Raw genomic sequence first — 11,893 nt, forward strand, 5'->3', positions numbered from 1 at the left:
TGAGGCCAGCCTGGTCTATATAGTGAGTTCCAGGCTAGCTAGGCTACACAGGGAGACCCTGATTCTAAATAAATAAATAAAACTTTAAATAAATTCAGATTCTGTCCTTGGGACTCAATGAGGACAAGCTACTTCCAACAGACTGTACAAAAAAAACAAAAAAAAAAAAAAAACCAAAAACACAAAAACAAAAATGAAGGTTGACACACAGTTTAAGGGAAGCTATCTGTTGCCTTAAGAACTATCCTGGCCTCACAGGCTGAAAGACAAGGCAGGATGGGTAGAAGATGGGTTGGGGAGGGACCAGCCCCGGCTCCGCCCTTCCTACTTTAGAGCCATGGAGAGCCCAGGTCCTGGTGGGCCACCCCTGGTGCAAGCGCCCTACACTGTTCTGCTGCTACCTCTGGGGACAAGCCGCCAAGACCCAGGAGCCCAGAACTTCTTCCTATGGGTGAGTGTGAGACCAACTCAGTCTTGGGACATCCCCTCCCCTAATGTACCCTGCATATATTTCCTCTCAACTGAGGACCCACAGGCTTTCCCTCTGTATTCCTTTGCCATTCAAATCCTCAATGGAGAGTGGGAGCTCACACTTAGTGATCAGATAGTGAGCCCTTTAAAGGAGATCGCTATACCATATCATCCTGCTGGGAGTGAGTCGTTTTGGCCTGTATCTCGTCTAAGCCAGCTGCAGATGATGCAGGCTCTGGAGAGGGAACAAGATGCTCTGTGGCAGGGCCTGGAGCTGCTGGAGCATGGCCAGGCCTGGTTCGCAGACCGGCTGAGGGAGACCCAGCAACGGCAGCTGCAGCTGGGAGCCCTTGGCGAGGTAGGGGGCAGCCATCTGTGCATGGGCTGGGGAGGGAGAAGCAGGGAGCACATGGACCTCGAAGGCTGCTCTGGGAAGGGGAGGGTTAACGGGCAGGGCACATGAACTGGAATAGCATTGGAAATGACAGGATGGTCACCAGTGTTCATTGTGCTGGAAGAGGCTGGTCTGCATTCCATTCAGAGGGACTTCATCTGAACACCCCACAGAGAGTTGGAGAGTGGCTTGGGTGTCTCTCACTGGGCAGGGGAAGGTCAGAGAGGACCCATAAGGAACAGGAGTGGGGGTAGGGTTCCAGGCAGTTTGAAAAGAACTGACTGCAATTTTAAGAGATGGAGGTGGAGTGGTAGCGCACGCCTTTGATCCCAGCACTTGGGAGGCAGAGGCAGGCAGATTTCTGAGTTTGAGGCCAGCCTGGTCTACAGAGTGAGTTCCAGGACAGCCAGGGCTACAGAGAAACCCTGTCTCGAAAATCCACAAAAAAAAAAAAAAAAGGGAAAAAAAAAAGAAAAAAGAAAAAGATGGAGGTGGAGAGAGAGGGCTGGCCTTTCCATCTGTCTGGAAGGGTTCTGGAAGAAGGGAATCTGATGAGAAGAGTGGCCCTTGGTAGGAAGTGGCAGGAGGACCTGTCTCCAGCACTCGGTCACCCTCCAACCCCGCCTAGGACTTTCTGATGGACTTGCATTCAGAGGCTGACGCCCCTCAGCTAACCCAGATTCAAAAGGTGAATGCTTGTCTGCACAGTCTGATTCACAAGGTGAGTTTATTAGTTTTAATTTCTAGACTTCGGGGACGGACGGGGCTTTCGGAGTCGTACTGATTTAGCCTTGCCCATATGCACTGGCAAGGCCGACTCCCACACAGTCCAGGACCAGGAGGGAATGTCAGGGCAAGAGAACATCTGGCGGCAATGGGTGAACTGACAGGGGTTGAGCCCTGGCTGACAAACCCACAGGGTGGGGGACGGTGCAGGGCAGGGTGGATTCTCTCTCTTTTAGGAGTTGTCAAAGCAGCGAAAGGGAGTCACCCAGTCCACGGGAGAGGTGGTCAACCAGGCTCCCCCAGGGCCAAAGGGGCCTACCCTTGTGTAGACCGGAGACGCTCCCCTCCCTGCACTGGTGAGTAAGGGGTGGGATTGGAGTCAGAATACTCCTGCCCCTCCCCACCCCGATTTCATTTTAACTCAGCAGCCAGGGGGCTCCAGGCTGAGAAATTCAGACAGCTTGCTATAAAGTGTCCACAGCTCCTTCTCCGTGCCCCTTGCCCTCGCTCTCCCCTTCATCGTGCACAACAACCGTCTTTCCCCAGTGTATCCGGTGAGAAGGTGTGATCATTGAGACTCGCTTTCAGCTGAAGCAAAACTAAGCTAAAGCAGCTGCCCTGGAACTTAGAGTGAAAACTGCACCATCTGGTGCCCTGTGTGCTGCTCTGTACCCTGTGTCCTGCTCTGCTTCTGGAATAAACTGCAGCTTCCTTATTTAAAAAAAAAAAAAAAGCCTTTGGTTTGGCTCCTGTTGGGGTTAGGAAAAGCACCCAAGGGGAACCCATCACCCTCCACCCCAATCTTCTGTTTTTGGTTGATGTGAATTTTGAGCTAGGGTCTCATAGCTCAGGCTGGCCTTGAACTCACAGCAGCAGTCCTCCCTGTTACAGGGGCGACAGGTAGGTACCACCTGGTTATGCCAATCTACTCATTTTAGAAAGATAAGGGAGCAGGGCAGTGGTGGTGCATGCCTTTGATCCCAGCAGTAGGAAGACACACAGAGGCAAGTAGATCTCTGTGAGGCCAGCCTGATCTAAAGAAAGATGAGGGAACCTGAACTGCTCTTCCAGAGGTCCTGAGTTCAATGTCCAGCAACCACATGGTTGCTCATAACCATCTGTAATGGGATCTGATGCCCTCTTCTGGTGTGTCTGAAGACAGCCACAGTGCACCACTCATATATAATAAATAAATAAATCTAGAAAGAGAGAGAGAGAGAGAGAGAGAGAGAGAGAGAGAGGAAGGGACAAATGTGATGGAAGAAAAATCCCAAAACCAGGTAGGCAGGTCAGGGTCCTGAATCCATGTGACCATCCCACCCATAGAGCAGACTGAAAATGGGGCCTGATGTCCTGTTGCTGTGTTACCAGGAAGTGCAGCCTAGCAGGAACAGCACGCCCCCGACTGTTCCCCACCAGGCTTTGCCTGCCATCCCTCCCCCAGCTCTGCCCTGAGTCACCAAAGTGGAAGGGAGCAAGGCAGGGCTGACCGGGGGCAGCACAGGGGCAGCAGAGTGGGCAGGGGCGTCCAGCTGGTCCTGCGGAGAGGAGGGAGAAAGTGAAGAGTGCTAAGCCTCCACTCCCCGCCCCCCTGCTCTGGCTGCTGAGGGGGTGAGGAAGCACCTTACCTTCGAGGACTGGGCCAGCACCAGCAGCCGGAGGAAGGCATGGGTTGGGGGCACCTGACTGGCTCCCTGACCTGCTGCAGTCACAGTCACCGTCACCACACTGTCAGGGGCTGCTGAATCTGGGACCTCTAGCAACAGGCGTCCCCAGGCAGACTCATTCAGTCCCAGGCGAGCCCTGAAGAGTGGACAGCCTCAGATCAGACAGAGGTCCCTGGTAGGTCCCAACCAAGGGGTGAAGCCAATCATAGGGCAGGATTGAGGGCTGAGGGTCAAGTCCTTGAGCCCCAGCCCCTGTAGAACTGACTGGGTGGAGCCAGAACCCAAGCAGAGGTTCACAGAAGACTCACCTGGAGAGGTTGGAGGTGAGGGAGAAGCTAGGGTTCACCGATGTCCTAAGATCAAGATCCTGGGGGCCAGAGAAGCTGACGATGTGGAGGCTGAGAGGGGCCTTGCTGCCCGGAGTCAAGAAATCTGGAGGGCCACTCAGCTGCAGGGAAGGAAGGGCGGGTCAGAAGAGCTGGTTCTAACCTCCCCAGCCCTGGCCACACTTCTCCTCACCTCCAGAAGCACGGGGGCCACACTGCAAGGCTGGGGCGCAGTCCTCCGCAGGCTCTCTCCCCCTCCATCCTGGCCAACCAGCTCCAGGGAGAAGGGTGCAGAGACTGACAGCAGTGTAGGTGGTAGAGAGGCAGCAAGGAGGCCTCGAACGGGGGGTCCCACGGGCTCCAAGGACACCCGGCCCAGCTGAGTGCCCTCTGGGACCCTTCGAAGGACAACATGGGAAAACTGTGGCTGGCCACCCAAAAGCTTCTGTCTAGAGGTGAGCCCTGTCACTTCTACCAGCAGCTGGGTCTGGAGACCTGAGGTGAGAGGGAAAGGAGTTGGTCTGCATGAAACTGTTGCATGAGGTGCAGGGAAAAAGGAATGTCTGGTCTCAGCTGGGCAGGGTCATAGGAGTGCACCACGGGAAGCCCATGAAGCTGGAATCTCCCTAGCGTGCTTTACTCATCAAACAAGGCACACATGTGTTCATTTACACACAGTTACGCTGCAGCAGACCAAGGGGGCAGAGGTCAGGGAATAGTACTACCTGCAACTGGCTGAGTCAGGGGGTAGAGGCCAGGGTGGGGTCCATCCTCCACAGAGATACCAAAATGAAAGAGGAAGTCCAGAGAGGTCTGCGCTGGGAGGGGAAGCAGTCTTAGACTTTGTGAGGACCACGGCCACCACGGCTCACCACTGCTGTGCCTAGGAACCCCTTCTCCTTACCTTGTACTCTCACCCGGGGGGTTCCCGCAGCTGCTACCTGGATCTCCCAAGTCCCTGTCTGAGGAGGGTCAGTCATGGTCACCGTCCAGAATTGCCCAAAGCGACGAGTGTGACCCAGAGGACCTATGCCCTCCTCTGGGCCCTGGGACACCCCTTGGATGGGAACAAGACACTGTCACATGAAGTAATTCTTTTCTCTCTGCACAGTCCCTCTCCTGTTCTCCACTCTTGAATCTTCTGTCTGCCTTGAGCCCCACATTAGAATACCTGCAGGGCTCTTGATCCAGAAGCTACTGATGTCCCCGTGCATCCGGACTGTGACCTGCCAGAGCAGACTGTCCACAGCAAACACACACGGCTCCCCAGGGGTGAAGACAGGGGGCTCCAGGGGAAGAGTGACCTGGAGATACGATGAGGACCAAAGGAGAGAAAGAGGGAAAGCATGGAGGGAGGTGGGAAGACTGTCTCCCACAGAGAGAAGGGATGTCAGCGGGCCCTGGATGGACCAGGGACTGTGCTTGGAGATGAGGGGTTTAGAATGAAGTCATCATTTCTTGTTCCCCCTCCAAAGATGATGAATGGATAGATCTCTGTGAGCTCAAGGCCAGCCTGGTCTACACAGTGAATTCCAAGCTAGCCAGGACTACATAGTGAGACCCTGCCTCAAAAACAAAACTAAAAAACCAACCAAACAAACAACCGATTTCCTATGGCAGCCCTAGAGGCCAGGGTGCAGTTATTGACATGAAAGGAGGGTGGAAGGTAAGAAGCCAGGGATGTCTGGGAAGAGAAGAGTCCCTTCCTGACTTCTGTTTGAACGCCTCCTTTGAGAGGAAGCACACAGCACCTCAGACCTCAGCTCTGGCTAAGGGCACGGCCCCCTCTAGCTTCCCCTCACTCACCAGACCAGCCATGCTCTCCCCAACAATGGCAGCCACATCCTGGATGTACTGGTCTTTGGTGAAGATCACCTCTCCCCCTGATGCCCGGGCTATTGCTTCATAGGGTTCAAAACGCAGAGGAGACAAGGCCTCTCGCCGTCGTCGACCCCCAGTCCTCGATGGGTCTTCAGTTACTAGGAATGTCACCTGTGGCCAGATGACAACCCAATGCTTGGTGTATCCAGGAAGCTTAGCCTGCATTGTTTTTTTTTTGTTGTTTGTTTTGTTTTGTTTTGTTTTTGTTTTTCGAGACAGGGTTTCTCTGTATAGCCCTGGTTGTCCTGGAACTCACTCTGTAGATCAGGCTGGCCTCGAACTCAGAAATCTGCCTGCCTCTGCCTCCCAATCAGCCTGCATTGTTAATGAAGGTCCTTCTGCCCCACCTTTTCTAGAGCTGTCTGCCCCTGGCTGATACTGATGTGGTGGGTGGGACCTCCCAGTGAAACAGCCCTTGGGAGAGCTCTAACCACGTCTCAGAAGGAGTTCCCCAGAGATTCATTTCCTGGCTTTGTTTTAATTCTGTCTTTATACATACTGGCATTTACTTCTTGTGTATTGTACTAAGGATTAGACCCAGGGCATCAGATTTAGACACCACAGCTAGGCCCGCCCTTGTTTGCCCGATGCAGAGGGAAAAGGTCCTTGTGCTCACAGATAAGCTCTGCAGATACGAGAATGGTTGTCTCCTCAACGGAAGAGATGTCTATCCTCTGGGGAAGTGGGAGTTAAGACCTTGTGCTCTGTGCTATCTGTAGGGCCAGGCCTCACCCGAGTCTCCCAGACTGCTGGGTTTATCTCAGACTCTTCCTCCCTAGGCCTTCCTTATATCTTGAGCATTCTTTCCCAGTCTTAAGTAGGAAGTCACATGTCCTTTGCAAAGCTTTACTGTGACAAGTGTTACCAGGAAACCTTTCCCCAGAGTTGCACTGAATATTTACATATGCCTAAAATAAACCGCCCAGGGTCAGATTCTAGATGTTGAACCTTCTTGCTTCACTTGTTTCTGTCCACCCTGGTGTCTACAGAGACCCTTACAACAGGTTCTCTGAATGGCTTATTGGATCTGTTTAATAAGGGCACGGCCTCCCACTCCTGAGTCTGTTAAAGATGGGGGGGGGGGGGATGACCTCCTATGAGGCCACTCTCTTTCCCATACTCAGGTTGCTAGCACTGTGCTCACCCTGCAGCGCCTCTCCCGAGTCAAGGATTCCACCCGGTTGGTGAGAAGAGCATCCTTGGGTGAGGCATCAGTGAAGACAAAGATGTCAGAGAGGGGAGGGGTGTGCAGCAGGGCTAGCTGGCCAGGAGAAAAAAAGGCTCATGTTTAAAATGGTGGGCAGCAGGGTAGAGCCAGGGAGGGCAGAGCGCAAGGGAGCATGACCCTGGAAGGAAGCTGATGGAACTGAGGATTGGGGGCTGGGGGTGATGAGACAGGGTTTCTCTGTATAGCCTGGGGGGGGGGGGGGGGGGAGAAGGGAGCCTGTGCTAGCTCTTGGCTCCCCCTGGTGGCTGGGCCTGGAAGGGCAGGATAAGAGGGAAAGGGAGAGGTGGAGAGGGAGGGAGCTTCAAGACCTCCAGGGCAGACAGGCACATCTCCGGCTCATCTCCACCCCCCAAGGCATGGATCTCGTTGAGTTTCTGCCAGAAGCTGTCCGGGTCGCTGGTTTTAAAGACGGGGCCAAACTCTGGGCGGGAGGAAAGGAAGGTCAGGTGGGTGAGGAGGACAGAGCCCATGAGGGAGCTGTGAGCCTCTATCCCAAGGTGGATATCAATATGGAATCCCAAAACCCAGGTCCTCTGCATGAGTAGCAAGTACTCTTAGCTGCTGAACCATTTCTCCAGTCCTCACCTTTAAAATGTAATGAGAGGAAAGGATAGTACTCACCTGAGAGGCTCCTTGGGAGAACTGAATGAGGGAGCCCTGCATTTGTAAACCATAGAAGAACGCCCGGACACGGCGCTAACAGGTTATTGACGCATGTGTCCACAAGCACGCACTAAGTCCCTACTTAATATCAGACACTACCACCTGCAGGAGTTCTCCATCCAGGAGGATTAAACCAGGCAGGCACACACTGGCCATTTTATAGATGCTATAGCACAGAAGGATTAGATGGCCAGCCCAAGGGTGCAGTAAGACCAGTAGGGCCAGGCCAGGTAAGCTGAAGATGTAGGAGTGGTTCTCTAACCTCCCCACACAACAGGCCCACCTTCATCTTATCTCTGACCTCAGCAGCAGCCTGGGGAGCCGGCTCAGCAGGTAAGAGTGTTGCTGCCCTGGGGCAAGGACCCGAGTTTCACTCCATATTGGGCAACTTGGGACCACCAACTCCGGTTCCTGGGGATCTGACACCCTTTTCTGTCCTTCATATGTGTGCATGCTCACACCAACATGAAAGTGAAAAAGCCACCCATGGTTTTAAACCAAATGAACCCAAAAGGCATATTCTATTAGCATAGAAGTCTAAGGAAGCCAGAGGCAGGTGCCTAAGCAGGCACTGGACTTGTGAAACCGCCCCCTACCGTTTTAGAGATAGTAGAAGCAGCTACTTATTTCCTACATGGACACAGGTACCCAGTAGAGGCTCACTCAGGACAACAGGTAGAATGGCCCTGAGGCCCACCTCCTCACCAGAGGGAGGTCTCCAGCCTCTGTCCTGGGCCCTCCTTCCCGCCATCATCCCTGTAGACCACCGCTACCTGGGTCGTGGAAGGGCACTAGGATATAGAAAACAGGCTCCATGGGGCTGCCTTGCCGCTGCTCCACAATGCGGCGAGCCTGGATCTTTGCTGCGTTGATTTCCTCGCCCATACTGCCTGTGGTGTCCAGGACAAAGCTCAGGCTGGAAGCTGGGGTGATGTCCAGCAGCCTGTGGTTCAAGTCAGAGACGCAGTGAAGGTTCTGCACTTGTCCCCAGTGCCTCAGTTCCCGCAGGCAGGAGCACTGACCCATCAGGGAACCTGACTCCATGAGGCCACCCACCTGGAGAAAGCCCTGTCTCCCAGGCGGCTTCGCAGGAGGCTGAAGGCCTCGATGGAGGCCAGGAGTGCCACTTCTGCAGCCTGGAGGTGGAGCTTATGGTGCGGGGAGAAACTTGGGGATGTGCTGTCCTTGTTGATGCCTCCCCGGGGTGGCTGGGAGCTGCTCTGGTCAAAATGGCCCCCATGGCTACATTTCCCTAGATTAAGGGAAGAGATCTGGCACGTAAGAGTCAAAGGCTTCGTGCCTACTAAAGACTGTGGGGACCTTTTCTGACCTGGTGTGACTTTTCCACCCCTCAGCACGAGAGCATCAGCACTTAGTAACATTCTGTGTGCATCTAGAGTCATCAGAGTCTCCCTCTGTATCCAGTCCCCAACACTGCCCAGGCAACAGAGAATGACTATGTCTCTTCAGCCTTCATCCACCCATTCCGGTTCTATTCCACCACCCTCTCCTAAGGAGATGCAACCAGGAGCTTGTGTTAAAGTCAAAGAAAGTGGGGCTGGAGAGATGCTCTTCCAGAGGTCCTGAGTTCAATTCCCAGCAACCACATGGTGGTTCACAACCATCTGTAATGGGATCTGATGCCCTCTTCTGGTGTGTCTGAAGACATCTACAGTGTACTCATATAAATAAAATAAATCTTTAAAAAAAAAAAAGTCAAAGAAAGTGACTTTCTCCTGTCCCTTCTGGGAGCCTTCGCATCTGGTACCTGGAGGTTTGGGGGGATTCATTCCGAAGTAGCCAGAGGTGAGCAGTGTCGAGTCCAGCATATTCCCAGGGCAGCTCAGCCCCTCACAGTCAGAGCACGTAGGATCCCCCTCTGGGAACAGAGGGCAGGGGCTGGAATCAAAGCCTCAGCCTGCTGGGTTTATCCCTGGTTACCTAACATCCTCCTCTCAGCTGGAAAGATAGGAAAGGCCACAGACACCTTGGCCAGGCTTTCTGCACTAAACCTCAGGGTCACCATTTGGATGTCTGATGTGCACGATCCACAAGTGTGGATACCAATTCTTTGGGGATTCTGCCTCTCTGTGAACCACAGGCAGGCTACCATCCCATAGTGAGTTGCTGTGGGACGACGTAGCTCCCAGTGAGTTGGGAACATGAGGGGGGCTTCAAGAGAAGGCCACAGGGTTGTTACAGGTGAATAGAACAAGCCACGGGCAAGACTGGCGTGAGGTCTGAGCTGATCCTGGATGCTTTCCCTGTGTAAGGCTGAGAAAGCCACTGAACTCTTGTAGCTCTACTGAAGGACCTCAGAGTCCCTGCAGGGATAAAGCACCGTCCCATCCTGGGACTGCAGAAGGTGACACGGGGGATAGGAAGCTCCCTGAGTCCCTTCCTACCTCCAGACTGCATCATGGCCATACCTTGTGCCAGGCTCCAGAGCTCCTGCCTTGGCCAGAGGAGGTGAGGGTGTGGCTGCCGCTCCCCCAGCTCCACCCAGTTGCTGTGGCTATAGAAATCCTGGTCCCCAGGAGAGAAGGAAGGGGCAACAGGCACTGATTTGATCTAGTCAGGGTCAACACCTTGATATGCCACCCAGAGCCCAACACCCAGTCGTGCAGCCCATATGCCCTGACTTGGTGTTCCCACCAAACAAAGTATTCCACCCTGCTGCTCCTGTTTCTGTACCCGTTTCTTCTGTTCTCATTGCCCAGGAAAGAGCTTTGCCCAAATGGACACACCCCAGCCCTTCTTGGAGTCTAAGCCACAGGCTTTCTAGGATAAACTAACACCCCCACCTTCAGGTCTTCCTCTCCCCTTCCCTTCTTTGTAGCTACTCCTGGCCAGACAGAGGAAGTGCTGCCAGCTCAGGAGGGGTGTGCACCCTCCTCCCAAAGCAAGGGGAGGCAGGTTAAAAGCCCTAGAGTCACCTGCAGGGCATGAAGTGCAGCCCCTAGGCGCTGGCGGGCCAATGTATATTCGAGGGCTCTGGCAGCCACCAGGGTTTCCCGAAGGGCCCCCACCAGGCGAGTGCGCCCCTGGACCAGCCGTTCAGCATCGAAGTGCAGGTCGGGGTTGCTCTTGGAAGCTGGCAGGAAGTCTTGGGCTGCATTGGCACGAGACACCTCTCCTAAAGCTGCCCTGAACCGCCGGGAAGAAAACCCAGGTCCAAAGTAGGCAGCAAAGATGTCATCGGCGAGGAGGGTCCGGCCCTAGGAAGAGTGGTTAGGGAAAGAAACTCCAGAAGTCGTTTGGATGCTACCACTGCCTGAGGTACCCTAGCAACTGGCACTCAAGGCTGAATAGAATGGAGAGCTAAGAGACCCACAGGAGAGCAGCAGATTTGGACTGGCTGACCCCGCTAGCCTGGTGCTCACTATGCAGCCCATGCTGGCCTTTAACTTCAATTCTCCTTAAATGCTGGGATTACAGGTGTGTGCCATCACATCTCTTTTGGTACAGACCTTCCCAATACTGGCGACTCAGGATTTCAGGACCAGAATTGAGGAGGGACAAGTGTGGAAGTGAGCAGGTCAAAGGTGGAGCCTCCTTGTGACAAGGATCCTCTGAGAAACCCCAGGTGAATCTAAGGTGCTCACCCTGTAGTCCTCTACATGGAGGCGTGGTCGGCCTGGGTGTGGCTGCTCCAGAAAGAGCACAAGGGTGACATTGAGTGCAGCCTCCTCAGTCAGGTCTTGGTGAGTGACAGAGCCAGGGGCAGCCAGAAGGCTCCAGATGTTGGGAAAGAAGGCAGATGTTGGGGGTAACAGCAGCTGAAGCAGAAGCAGTATTGGGGGGCCCAGGTGGGACAGGGATACCTCCACAGGGAGCATGGCTGAAGCATGGACCTAGGGAACAGAAGCACCTCAAGGGAAAAGGAAGCTACCAATTGCAGGGCAGGCCTGCTGTCGCCATGGCACCTACTGCCCACTTCCTGCTTTGCTTCAGGTGCCCCATATACTCCAGCCTGGCTCCCCACCCTGTGCCTGCAACCCATACAATCTAAGGGCCTGTCAGGCCAGTGGAGCCCACAGCTGCCATCAGAGGCCCGGGAGGACCCTCTCAAGATTCTCTTCCTACACCAGACTGAGCCCTGGCCCTGCCCCACGGATAGGAAGTCTCCTCAGGCCTCTCCTACCTGGAAGCTGGGTCTCCTGGGCAGCGCTGGCCTGGGTGTGGCGTCACAGGGCACTTAGGTCAGAGTTATAATTAACTGGGCCTCAGTAGAGTGAGAGGGAGGCTCTTAGCAAGGGGATTGAGGACAGGCAGCCCCTGGCCGTCTTCCATTCGTGCCAACCCAGGGCCACAAGATGTAGCGAAAGCCGGGGCGGGCCCAGGGCAGGCCTCCGCAGGCACAACGCAGTGCAGTACAGTGAGGTGAACTGGGGAGGCAGGGAGCTGGCAGCAGAGCACCGTGACTCAGGCCTGGCACTGTGCCAGAGACAGACCCAGGCAGACGCATCCTGCTGCCCACCAGGACCAGGGCCGGGCAGAAGCCGGCAGTTCTCCTGCTGCTCCTGGGAAGCCCTAG

General features: G+C 54.5%; 2 protein-coding genes across 2 annotated transcripts; one reads left to right on the forward strand and one right to left on the reverse strand.

Moving 5' to 3' along the window:
• Positions 1-337: 337 nt before the first annotated feature.
• Sapcd1 (suppressor APC domain containing 1) lies at positions 338-1,920 on the forward strand. Its single transcript, XM_021149564.2, has 4 exons — positions 338-451; positions 689-829; positions 1,494-1,586; positions 1,828-1,920. Exons 1-4 carry the CDS (start codon positions 338-340, stop codon positions 1,918-1,920), a joined length of 441 nt encoding a protein of 146 aa, XP_021005223.1.
• Vwa7 (von Willebrand factor A domain containing 7) lies at positions 1,524-11,772 on the reverse strand. The gene is made up of 17 exons (XM_021149560.3): positions 11,501-11,772; positions 10,962-11,210; positions 10,293-10,574; positions 9,786-9,882; positions 9,125-9,235; positions 8,413-8,608; positions 8,130-8,299; positions 7,002-7,114; positions 6,610-6,726; positions 5,391-5,576; positions 4,756-4,888; positions 4,489-4,641; positions 4,310-4,402; positions 3,778-4,079; positions 3,567-3,706; positions 3,220-3,394; positions 1,524-3,129 (listed from the first exon to the last, which is right to left on the reverse strand). The coding sequence occupies exons 2-17, from the start codon at positions 11,193-11,195 to the stop codon at positions 2,956-2,958; spliced, it is 2,676 nt and encodes an 891-aa protein (XP_021005219.1). The 5' UTR covers positions 11,196-11,210; positions 11,501-11,772; the 3' UTR covers positions 1,524-2,955.
• Between the last annotated feature and the right edge of the window lie 121 nt (positions 11,773-11,893).

This window comes from Mus caroli, unplaced genomic scaffold (assembly GCF_978045245.1).
Source record: "Mus caroli unplaced genomic scaffold, Mus_caroli_1 scaffold_18, whole genome shotgun sequence".
NCBI lineage: Eukaryota > Metazoa > Chordata > Mammalia > Rodentia > Muridae > Mus > Mus caroli.